Here is a 12959-nt window from a genome sequence, read left to right on the forward strand (position 1 = left end):
CCGTTACTGAAGTTCCTTCAGGTGTGGGATGTTGCCAGCCCAGTCAAAAGCTGGGATTGTAACGGCTTGCAGCGTTATGCAATCGTCTTAGGTAGTAGGTAGGTACACACCCAGGCATAATGTTATCGGTTGCAGCTTTGCGTCTACCCTGTTCATTTGTTTTTCTATCTATACCTAGGAAATATTAGGATGTGCAGAGATGTTGCCAGATATAGTTCTTTCTTTGAGAACCCGGTTAACACAGTTTTCATCATCGTAAGAAACAAACAATAGCATTTTCCCACAAAAGGGAAACTGGGACTCAGATAGACAATATGAGAGGGATTCTAACCTCTGCTGAAAAGCATTCCCTGATGCTGATCATTTATGTAACTGATTCAAAGATACATTTTTATGCTTATATGGTGATGGTGACTGGTTGAAATGAAGTTGTGGTCGCCTTTTGCGAGAGTTCTGGTGACATTTGCCTTCCAGATATAACAAGAATCTGTTTATGGACAATATCATCTTCATAAAACTGCCTATCCTGCAGGGAATGGTTGCCTTTGCACAACACACATGACACAGGTATGAGAGGTGAAAGTCTCGATTCTCGTTGTTTATCCCACGCATCCGTCCATAAACTGTTTGTTGCGGCCGGTGCATCGGCCGCGAACATCTTCATAAGTTTCCTCTGGGGTCGCACTGGTACCGCGAATCGCCTGGTGTGGCAATGCAACGTGAGAACGCAGACAGAAGGTACAAATGTCACCAAACGCTTCCCATGTGCAAGGTTTGGAGAGCAACTTAATTATCAATCGACTATGCACATTTCCCTCGGTTAGTATCATCTTGTTTCTTTCCTCAAAACCGTTATCCATGTCATCTGAAAAGTCCTACGAACGTCTTTCTTTTCGTCAGTGTCTTCCGGTATGCAAACTTTATCGTCTCTCTGCATCTCTTTGGTTGAGGCCTCAGAACCCCTCTTTTGACCGTCGCTGTTTCACCGCACCCTTTGACCATGTCCCGGTGCGTGGCGCGCTTGTGTGTAGCTGCCGGAGTGTTGGGAGGTCTGGCGCGCCGGCGCTCCCGCCGTTTTTCCGGCGGGTAAAAATGCCGCGCGTAGTCGCAATCCATCAGCCAGGTGACAAAAACACTGCCTGGGATGGTCTGAGGCCTTCACGTACGGGGACCCGCAGTTGCTTCTGTACACGAACCCCAACTCTAGCCGTCTGTCCTGTCCAGTAACAACCGATAACATTGATATCGACTGCCGGTCCCCGTACAAGAGCAGCTGAGGTTTTCTGTGCGTGCCCTCTGACAGCTTATCGTTGTTCCCTGTGAGGGTGCTGAGACAATTTACTCAGGGTCGCTGTACAGTAGCAACTGCGGGTCCCCGTACCCAGGCGGTGGCCCGCCGCGCCGTCACGTGTGCCGGACAGCCCCGGATGGATGGTGTCACGTGGTCTGCATGGCTCGCAGGGCGTGGTGTCACGTGGTCGGCAGGGCTGTGAGTGCGTAGTGTCCTACAAAGCTGCATGCGGTGCTGTGTGAGCTGCACACGATCACGTGGTTTGACTGCCTCAGAGGGCGTCACGTGGGTTTCACAATGCTACCCGGTCGGTCAAACGTGCAGGCTCCCTGGACGCGACTTACCCACAGGGTAGGCATGTGTTCTTGGAGCGGTAGAGGTTCTGGTCGCCGACCTGTGACCTGTGCCTCAGGTGCGTTCTAGTGGCTTCGGAGTCACACATTTCGAGAGCCTATCAGAATTGAGCTGTGCTGTGAGTTATGTGTGCTACAGGATAGCATTAGCCGACGCTCTATGTCACGTGTTTCTTGTTTGCGGTGCTTACATCAGCGTATACCTACAGCTAGGAATAGGTCTATTTGATCCGTCAAAACAAAGCAATATTCTTATGCTATCACTGCACCGCCTAGCCTCCGGCCTGATTAATTTTGATGTCATGAAGATGAACGAAGAGGTCATAGAAGTAATTTACGGTCGTGCCTATTATCTTTACAGCCTACAGAGGATAAGAGAAATACGTTTTAAATTGGTACCTTGTCCAAACACCCGTTCGGCCACGCAAAAATCGAAGTAAGTTCCCACAAGCTGGATGAGCCCAAAATGCCGCCACTATCACACTAAGCGGCGAACCGTTGTTGCGGCTGGCAAACCCCACACCTTTGGAGCAGACTATCCACGCATTGGTCACGTGCAGTGGCTGCTTTGCTCAGCACAGCCGGCCTCTCGGCGGCGGCGACACCCGCCACGGCAGCACTCGGACCACACAAAGGACATGATGTATATTATCGTTTATGTGCAGCATACGTCCGGCGGCGTACGTGACTCTCGGCGGTGCTCGCGCGGGGACGTCTCTATTCATACACAACATTCATCGCGGTGCAGCGTGCACGCCGCGCTGAGCATGATGAAGATGCCGACGTCGCCATACACTCCGAAATGTGCAGCCCGTTTCACGTGCGCCGGGCAGAAATGGTCCCGTCACTGGCGGTGTGTGTGTGTAGCCAAGTCACGTGTCTTGCCGCCACTGACGTCACTGGGTGTCATGGATTGTCGGCCACTCGGCGATGGAGTGGGCGGTTATCGGTAACGACATACACGCTCACACGGTTTATTTAGTGCTGAAACGCGATACATTTTTCTTGGAGACGTATGCGATCTGTTTGGCGCATCGGGTCGCGAAGCCTATGGTGCAGAAGCCGGTGGATTCAGTGCATTTTAAAATACAATAGCATAGGATATAATGATATCCGCTATTCATAATGCTAGCGTGCAATAAAATACGATTCTTAAACCTCGTCAACACTCCCGTGAAAATGAACCCAGGCTCTGAGTTCACATTACCGAAAACATGTTCACTAAACTATTTATGCTACAACATGGCCTTACAAAACTCACATACACAGACACACACGATATATCACAGTTATTAATAGTGTGATCGGTGACGTCATCAAATTTGATAACGTAACGCTCACGATCTTGGTCTTACCCGACCTCCGTTTTTAGCTCGCAAAAGATGCGGGCTGCACCACGGATCGCTCAACTAAAAACGGTAGACCACCAGGACTTCCGAACCTGACATTGGCTCGAACAAAATCTTCGGGTGTTGTGCATCGAATCGACATCCACGGTCTGGTCTAAAGACCGTCGCATAGTTCAGCATCTTACGGACCAACCGAAAGTCAGTGGGCCAGTCCATCTGCAGGAAGTCTTTGTTGCCACCGCAGCTCGAAATTCGCGTTTTCTGGCTTGCTCACCAGTACCCAAGCCCGGGCCAGGGAAGGTCCCCCATCGGCACAGCGCACGGGTCCTTCGTTGTAGCTCAGACAAATCGACTTCAGACGAGACTAGAGTCTGAACAGTGCCGCTACCAGCACGATGCCAGCCAGCAGTGCTGATGGCAGGCCGCGGAGACCGCCGGCGCCGCTGCCGCCGCCTCCTCCGCTGCCGCCGGCGCCGCTGTCGTCCTTGTCTCCGGGCCGCGCTGAAACGATCACGCGCGGTCAGTGTCGGTCGCTTTGATCGCCAGGTCAGATCGCAATCGGCACCGCCGACTGCGACACTGAAGCCGGCGCACGGACTCGCTGATCCCAGTTTACGAGGCGACCGGCCGGCGGACCGTGGGCGTACATCAGAGACAATAATAGTGGCACGACCCGCACGACCGGCCCCCGCCCACCGTCGTCCGGCTCCCTCTGCTGCCCTCCCGGCGCGGCGCGTCCCCACCGGAGACGGCGGGCTTTACGAGGCCGGCCACTCCCCCGGGGACAGACGGCATCGGTCGTCCGGCCGTCGGTCGTGTGGCGTTTTATTGGAGCTCCCGGGGAGAGAGCGCCGGCTCCGGCTCCGTGACTTGGCACACGGTGAACGGTGACCTGCCACGGACCCCGGGAGCCCGGTTGATGGTGGCGATTCGCCGCTATATGGTTCCAGGGTGATTGGCCGGGGCTGACAGGCGTTGCAGTCGTATAGGTGGATTGCGATGTGGTCGAAGTATACGACTGTCTCATGGTGGGATCGTGGGATAGGTGTTTGGCTGTTGGTCTGTGCCTGCAGCCAACCGGTGAGGAGGATTCTGGCCTGTGCTTTGTTGTCCCTTGATATGGAAATTGCAAAAGTCGGGCAAAACGTCGTGTTCGAAGTAGGGCCTAATTTTGATCTGGTTTAGGATGAGCTCGGCCGGACCGGCTTTATGGTGAGCCCTGAGCTGACCTGTGACGGCTCCCGTTCGTCACCCACCTGTAATGGGGTCCCAGGGCGGCCGGTCGGTGCTCGCCGGCCGGTCCGGTCGCCGGCGCGGCAGCTCCGGGGTCGTGTCGGCGGTCTGCGTCGGTACCGGCAGCGGCGGCGGTATCGAGCTCTTCCGCGGCTCACCGCCGGTCTCCTCGGTACTGTAGCACGGGGCTGTCGGCGGAGACGGTAAACATCAACAACCGAATCACCGGGGGCAGTCCCAGACAGGACGGAAAAGTCAACAAAGTCGGCAAACTGATCGCGGAAAACCTTCATGCGGGGAAAATGTCACACTGGAAGTGTAATCCGCCGAAAGGCTCTGTGCCCCTGTACATTCCTTCACGAGGTGTCGGGGCGTCTGGTACATGAGATGCCTTCTGAGTTTTTTTAACACCTGGAACATATGTTTCTGTTGAATGTAGCAGCCTGAGCTGTTCTGTGAATTCGAATGTGCAATATGCAATGTAAGACGCTAACATGGTGCATTGTGTTATGCATAACCAGAAAGGAATGCACAAATGGTGACATTAAAGAAAAGTTAGCCATGTCGGTACTTCGTTAGCTTTTACAGTTATTCTTATACAACTTGAGAGGATGATTGTCATGTCTTTGCATTTTCTCACTTCACCTAGGGCTTGGTATTGATTTTTTAAGCCTACAGAAGTAAACACGATCAGATATAGGCAAACGCTTCCGTTCCCAGGCTGATTCATCAGAAATATTAATAGGCAATAGCTCCAGTTCTCAAGTCACAATAACAGAACGTGGTGATGGTTCAAAAATGCACATTAAAAAACTCTTCATTTGCATCACGTACAACTTCTAATCGTGCTAATGACGGCATATCTAACGAGGGTACATATAAACTCCATGCACACAGGTCAGGTAACCATCTTACCTATCTGATCGATGAGCATCCCGGTCCGCGTGGGGTCGATGCGTCTCCGACAGCTCTCGTCAGTGCCGGCCTCGCCGATGAAGACACGACCATCGGCCATAACCCGGCCGGCGAAACACTCGTACAGTAACACGTCTCTCCTCTGGGTGTACGTGTACATGACGTCCCCCTCGTGCCACGTGCCCAGACACCGGTACTCGCGCTCTGCCGGGAGAGATGGCGAGACATACGGTTAGGGAATTATCTGACGCCTGATACCGCTCACGAAGGAATGAAGGGGTCATGCGGATGAAAACTAATCATACTCATTATACAGCTCTGATCTTCTCGGATCATTGGGGCAGGTCATTTGATGCACTCATTAGGCACATGGAACCCCACTTAGACGCGTTGGGTCCATTTATAAAATAACACATGCTTAGGGAATAACTGTTGGCACAGGGCCAAGGGCTATGACGAAGAAAACAAAACAAAATGAACCGTTTGGTATGACGGGCAGGGACAGTATCGTAAGGCAACTGTCCGATTAGTGCCTGTAGCACCAATCGCGCCTGTAGCACCAATGACACACCGCCGTATAGTGACGGCCCGGGCTGTTGCAGCACCAGTGAACGGCTCCACGACAGATCATATCACCTCGGCGTGCTGCCGGCGCTGCTTTAACAGCCCTGGTGACTGATCGGACGGCCGTCGTGGCGTTACCCAACTGCAGTGACGGCGTCTCGCCGCCGCGCGACCCCCGGCTCGTGCGGTCGCGCCACGGTCGCCCGGCCGGCGGCGCATTTTTGGGCGACCCACATTCGATCGGAATGGGGCATGATCGGGCTCTTTATGGTTCACGCCCCGACGTGAAAACGGTGCCAAAAGACCTGGCGACGATCCATGCAGCAGGATTTGTCAATACTGGGTAACGGATGACGTCAGGCAGCGGTGGCTATGTGAGAGGGAGCTTAGACAAATTTTACACTGACCTCCTAAGTCTTTGATTTACGATAGTGTGATAAGGATACGTGTTAGGCTGAAGCATTGGAAAGGCGACAAGGTCGACCTTTTTCGGTTGTCTGCCGGATTTGCGATTTGCAACTATTGACTGAGCCATAGACATCTGTAGGCATGGACATATACACCGGTATATACAGAGGTCTATGACTAAGAATTTGCTGTCCGATCTTTCTCCAGCAGCCCATGCATTGTCCTTCAGGCTCCGTCCCCTTGAATTGATATGGCGGAGACGTGATCTGCTCGTTTTCTGCGAGGCTGCTGCAAGGCCGCACAGTTTTCTGTCGACCTCAGCCGGAGCTTATGTTGGCACGAGCGTGAGCCCAAAGCGGCCGTAAAGTTTTCAGCTGCACACCAAACAATGGTGCGTTATGTCGCGAGCACAGGAAGCGAGCTCAACTCCGAATTCTGGTTCTAACGCCGCGAGCACGACAGAGGCTAAGCCGGAAGGGCGTCGCTATCGTTTTTCTCCGGTGCTGAATGTAATCTGAAGGAAATCAGAGGCAGCTGCTGATCGTATGCCCGGCTGCCGGCACTCAGTCAACCAATGTATTCAGCCAGTGTCCTGCTAACTATCTCAGATTGAATTGCTGCATCCGTTCATGCAGATGTACCTATCACGTACGGCGTAATATGCATGCATCGTGCAGGCATGAGTCTTGCATATGGTTTATTTCTGTGGGAAGCTGAACACTGAGCACAGAATATTGATGTTTCGATCTTCACCGATTTGTGCTCTCATAAAGCTCAACATGGTTTCGGTGGCACCGCTTTCCTAATTGAAAGGAATGTTGGTTCGTGATCGATTTCCCATGTAGGTAAGTGATCTTTATTGAACATCCTATTATAAATGCTATTGTTTAAAGAAACCGGTGATTAGTAGCAAATCAGGCAATCTACAAGTACAGTAGCGGGTTGCGGGAAAGCATAACAAAATGTGACGCTTGTTTTATTATGCATATCGCTAAAGACCGTCTGTCTGCTTGTTTGTTGCTTGTTGAATATCCTATTTCCCTATAACTCGATCACGGTTTACCCGATATTATCTGATTGAATGTATACTGACCTAAGGTAAAAGGGCAAAATTGATTTATCTCATTTGTTAACTGCTCTTGCCCTCCCGGCTCCCTCTGTTCGGCTCCCTCAGGCCGCGACCGCATAGGTGTCGAGCATTTCATTCACTCCCTCAGACGTGTTACCCAGCTCTCTCAGCGCCGTCTCGTCGTTCCCGTCGTTACTGGCACCGTTCCGTCGTTCACGACTCCACGATGACGCCGTCGGGCAGGGGGGGGGGGAGAGGTAGCGCGCAGCCCCGGCAGCGAAGGACGTGACCGACGTCGGCGCCGTCGTGGTCGCCTTCTGAGCCGGAACGCACGCCGGCCTGACGGTGGCACTTTTCCGCGCGGCAGCGGCGGCGCGACAGAGCCCGCGAGAGCGAGAAAAACGCGCGCGGCCGACGCGGCGGCGGCCCGTCCGTCCACACGGACTGCTGCCAAGGCCGGCGGCGCCGCGGGTAAAAACACGGCCCGATGGCCGACCGATCGCAGTCGGCACACACCGATCACCGGCGCTCCGCGGTGGCCAAAAACCGTGGGAGTGGCTCTCAGTCATGCCGTCACGCTTCAGCCCGGTGATGGTGACAAAAACCGCCGCGAGGATGACAGATCGGCGGCCGGGCCGCGCGGCGGGCCCGCCAGCGATTGGCGGCAGAGGCGCCACAATCGGAAGGCTCCAGAGCGGAGGTCAGGGGACAATGCCGGTCGTTTTTCTGAGAGGTGACACTCCGCAGAAGGCGTGCCCTGAGATGCATCGTGAGGCGCCCCTCGAGTCTCGTGGTGTTATTGAAAGTTAACGCCGCCGCGCACCATTATCGACTTATATCGGTAATCAAACTACTGATAAGAGATCATGCGATATGATCATGATTGTGATTGTGCCAAATCGTGATTACCACCGAGACTGTGATGGGAAACTTTTCTTGTTCTCACACACAGTTTTTACTCGACCTGACCTACCGAGAAGACACTGATGCCACTGTTGCTCAATTTCAGATATGAAAACATATTTACCTAGCTTGGAAGGTATGCATTGGTTTTAGGACATCTCATAACGTTCCCCTCCGGAAGTGAAACTGCGAGGGACTTGGAAGCCTGGGAGCGAGCGACAAGCCGAAGCGATAAGATGTCTGTTGGGATACAATGCGCACGATTCTGTATAAAATGCCAGTCAGCTTCAAATGCTATCGAAAAATTCGTTGTAATGAACCACGATACATCTACGTGAAACCGTTAAATAGCGACCGCGAGAGGTAAATTAATGTAGGAGATAACAACTGACGGCCTTATCGGTTTAACAATGTGACGTCAATTGTTGAAATTACTCATGTGCCAGCGGTTCGTAACGAGAATGATAATCGCTTAACAAAGCTGGCTGGGGTCACGATGTTTCTGGCTAAAAGATGAAGTAGCCACAAGTCGTGAAGCAGGCCTCGATCGTTATCCCTCTCTTATCCGGCGGCTGCAGTCAGATATATGGGCCACTTGTTTCCCTGAGCACACGTGCCATTTCTTCCATGCCCTGTGTCACCTCTACGTGATGCTGATAAATCATTCTAGCATTTTATATATGAAGCGTTAAATGTCACGAACCGCAGAAAGACAAAAAAGTTACATGTGCTAACTGCCTATATAAAACTCCGTGAGGTCGACCTTTTGTTTTTATTTTGAGATTATTATGCTTCAACTAAGCAAGTTGATTTGGATGATATCGAAATGATCTGTTCACGAAAATTTGACATCAACAGGAAACTGTCCTCATTGTATCTTTTGTCGGCTGAAAGTGACTTAAAGATACAGCATTATTGGATGAAAGCACCCATTCAATTTCATTAAACGGTGGTCACGATATTGGTTTGGAACAGAAACTGCATTTTGTGAAACATTGAAGTGATCTTGAGATACACAAAAAGCCGCATTTCACGGCTACTTTCAAGACCGTGTTATGGGCCCAGATATGATTCGTAATTGTAACTTGATTTACAATTTGGTGGTTAACTTCGCACGTCATTCGTTCATAATAAGTTGTGATAAGTGTGATTAAATAAATAACACTGACCTAAGCTGCCCACGACAATGTTCTGGTTCCACTAACAAAGGAGCACTCTATAAGTCTATAGTTCTATACGAAAGATAAACAAAACAGGCGACCTTACTTCACCTTGTCTTCTTCTACAAACCGGCTCAGCCTCGGACAGTCGGTATGCGATTTTTATCGCGTGGGAGGACAGGAAAATAGTCGGGCCTGCAGTCTGGGACGAGAGCGGAGCAGCTCTCTAAGGCGGCTGTTCGAGACAACATCATAAACAGTGCTGCAGGTCGCCTGGACTGGGCCGTGGGAAGCCAACGACTGGAATGTGCAGCCATTCTGATTTTGACAATCGTGTGCAGTGCGAAAGGGAAGAGGAGATATGCTGATTTATAACAAATGTTTCTTGGAATATTGGAGAAGTAATTAACTATGACCGATATTTGCTGTCTATAAAAAAACGCATCGGGATGAAACTGCACTTCATTTTTCTACAACTTACGAGTAACAGTTTCAACAGTGTAAATCCTCATGTGAGTAGCACATGTCGTGACACGCACGAAATTTCACCGCGTGACTGGCATCTTGCGTATGCCTCTCTCTACATCACTGATCACTGCGCCACGATCGGCGCCGCCAGAACACGAGAAACTCCGCCGTTCACCCCACCTTCTCTCACTGTAAGAATATTGCTCTCACCTTCATAGATGTGCGAGTGGTTGCCGCGGCTGAGGACGCTGTAGAACATGATTCCGGGGCTGCTGCAGTCCGAGTAGAGTTTGGCTCCGAGCTGGTCGTCCGTATCTGGGATGACGCCCTGGTACTCGCCCGACACCGGGCAGGGCGACTCCTCCATCGGCTTCTCCTCTGTCGGGGGCACACGGGTGGTTACTGGGGAGGGACGGCCGTCCACCAATGCGGAATGTAAAGCTAGGCATGAATCACACGCTACACATCGAGTTGTTTGCTGCCCGTAAACAGGTCATTATATTGGGCCGGTGATCACAATTCCTTTGAACTGTTGTGGGGTTTATAAGCTGGGTTCGTCCAAGGAAGTACCCTTTTGTGTCCAACATTGGGTGTCGCTTGTTCACAGTAGGAAGTCACACAAGTACTGCGGAATCCGGTGTATTGGAACACCGGCCCAAATTAATTGCCGTACAGGACAACGGTTTTGTCTGACGTGGTTTGTAAACAGTAGTTTTAACAGCTGTAATCTTTAAACGGTGTCTGAATTCGGAGCGTCAGCAGACGATCGTGAGCTGAGCACAGACTCCGACATCGCTCGGAGCCAATGTCTTCTCTGTTATCCGGCTACGTTTGTCAGTTCCTTAGCTGACAAAGCGGTGCTTCTATAGGTGCACCTTGAAGCGGTGCCCTTGAATGCCAGTAAAGAGTATTTCTTTCTCACGAATAATCGATAATTTTGTAGGTAATTGCTCATTGTTCTTGTAACTTAAAAATCACGTAGGTGCATTATCAAGCCTACGCACATTACCAATGTTCGGGATGCCTTTCAATTCAAATTTCTTTCACAAACGAGAAAACAATAGAATCGTTTCATCTTCTATCACTCGTAATTAAAATGAGACCACAAACAAGTTGAAACCTGTTTAAAAGCGTCGATGTTTTGCGGCCATCAGCATCCCTCGAGACAAATGAAGCCATTACTGTTTGTCTCGATAGCGATACGATCAACTGGGCTGCAGATGGGACCTGGCTAATGAAAAGAATGCTGTTCAGATTGTCATCTGTGTTGTGTCCCCCGGTGGTACTCTGGTAGGTACAGAGTCGTTTCAGCGTGAGAGGACGCAGCGTGGCATTAAACACAGGACACGGCGAGAATCTCAGTGCTCGAATCCTTGAGAGCGACTTACACATATACCAATCTCGCCAAAAGTTTACATCAGTCGGACCAACGTAAAGGCTGTCACGTAAAGGTCACCAAATGCTCCTTTTTTTGTACAACTAAATACCCGTTACGGTGACGCAGGGTAACCCGTAAGATGCAGCGCCCAGCTTTTGATTGTCGAGTAAATATTTTATGAATGGCTGGCATGGCATAGTGAAAGGCGATGATATGCGCGCACAAATAGTCTCTGATGTGGTGTTACACTACATGCACGATTACGAATGCAGTCTCCGATCTGGTGTTGTGCTGCATGCATCAATGCAGTTTCCGATATAGTGATAAACTACTTGCACAGTGCACACCCACACATCTATTCGGATTTCGGTGTTATGTTTCATGCACAGCTGCAGTCTCCTGTGTGGTGTTACACTACATGCACAAATGCAGTCTCCTTTCTGGTGTTATACTGCATGCACAAATGCAGTCTCCTTTCTGGTGTTATACTGCATGCACAAATGCAGTCTCCTATATGGCGTTATACTGCATGCCCAATGAACAATATGCAGTCTTCGATCTGGCGTTATTGTCACGCGTACCAATGCAGTCTCCAATCTGGTGCTATACTACCTGCATAAATGCAGCCTCCTATCTGGTGCTATACCGTATGCGCAAATGCAGTCTCCAGCTTACGCCAAACTACATACATGCTTTTGAACGCGACAGCTTCAAAGCGGGATGGGTTTCCTTTAGTTAAGTGTTTGTGGCTTTGTGGTCCTCCAAAGCCAGTACTACTGGTTGCTGTTATGCAACGATGCGGTCTCTGCAGGATGCAATGCAATCACATTATTTACCAGTAAAACGCCTTTTGGGCGAAGAACGAGCGAGCGAGATAGTGAGCCCTGCACGTGCGGAAGGGCGAGAGGGTGCTTCCAACGGGCTTGTGCAAAGCACCCTTCTAACCGGTCGCTAGCGGTGTACCAAATTTGAACGCAATCGGCCCAGCCGTTCCTGAGATCTGGAAGCGGCATTCTGCACGTGCGCACGTGCAAACGGGGTCCAAAATGACTTTTGCACGGCACCCTACTAACCGGTCCCCAACCGTGTACCAAATATGAGCGCAATCGGCCCAGCCGTTCTCGAGATCTGGAAACGCCCCCTGCACGTGCGCACGTGCAGTAGCACCCTAACCGCAACACATGGGAATGCATTGCCTGGTGGGTGCCTACCTGTATGCCAAGTTTCAGCGAAATCGCCCCAGTAATTACCGAGTTACTGAAATGGGAACAAATTTGGCACCTCTTATTGTTGTATTTTGCACGTGCAGTGGGGGTCACTCACATAGATGAAGAGTATCCGACCTTTGGTAGAAGGGATGCAGCTATACCCTATAAAAATGACCGCAAGACAATCGCTCAAGCCGCTGCTGAGATATGGGCCTCTCAAAATAATTACTTTTGCAAAACTGCTTGAACACCCTTGACTTTTCACGTGGCACGTGCCACGGCGGTCACTGAGATGCATCAAAAGTAGTCAATTACGGGGTAGAAGGGATGGGGCTACCCAGCAAAAAAGACCGCAGGCCATTCGGTCCAGCGGTTGCTGAGATATAAGCCTCTCAAAAGCGTTACAGGCCGGGCCGGGCCGGGCCGGGCCGGGCCGGGCCGGGCCGGGCCGCTCATACTGAGATTTTTCCGTTATATTGAAAAGACTTCGCTTCGCTCGCTGCGCTCGCTCGCTCGTAATAATTGTGAATATAAGCAGGATGTTAGGATATACCTCTAGAGATTGCAGATATGTAATGCTATAAGAAGGTGTTTAACGAATTTGCATCAGCGCATTGACCATTTTCATTCCGGACATTATAGATTGTACTCATGCTGAAA

The 12959-nt window shown here is 50.9% G+C and overlaps 1 protein-coding gene across 1 annotated transcript in view; it reads right to left on the bottom strand.

The window, feature by feature from the left end:
- Window positions 1–2274: 2274 nt before the first annotated feature.
- LOC122390573 overlaps window positions 2275–12959 on the bottom strand; it is a 35082-nt gene continuing 24397 nt past the window's right edge. Inside the window, exons 9-12 of the mRNA XM_043383663.1 lie at window positions 9924–10091; window positions 5142–5345; window positions 4250–4414; window positions 2275–3494 (exon numbers count right to left, since the gene is read on the bottom strand). Coding sequence (XP_043239598.1) covers window positions 3358–3494; window positions 4250–4414; window positions 5142–5345; window positions 9924–10091 — 674 coding nt within the window. The 3' untranslated portion in view covers window positions 2275–3357. The remainder of the gene's footprint in view (window positions 3495–4249; window positions 4415–5141; window positions 5346–9923; window positions 10092–12959) is intronic.

This window comes from Amphibalanus amphitrite, unplaced genomic scaffold (assembly GCF_019059575.1).
Source record: "Amphibalanus amphitrite isolate SeventyFive unplaced genomic scaffold, NRLGWU_Aamphi_draft 000401F_arrow, whole genome shotgun sequence".
Lineage (NCBI taxonomy): Eukaryota > Metazoa > Arthropoda > Thecostraca > Balanomorpha > Balanidae > Amphibalanus > Amphibalanus amphitrite.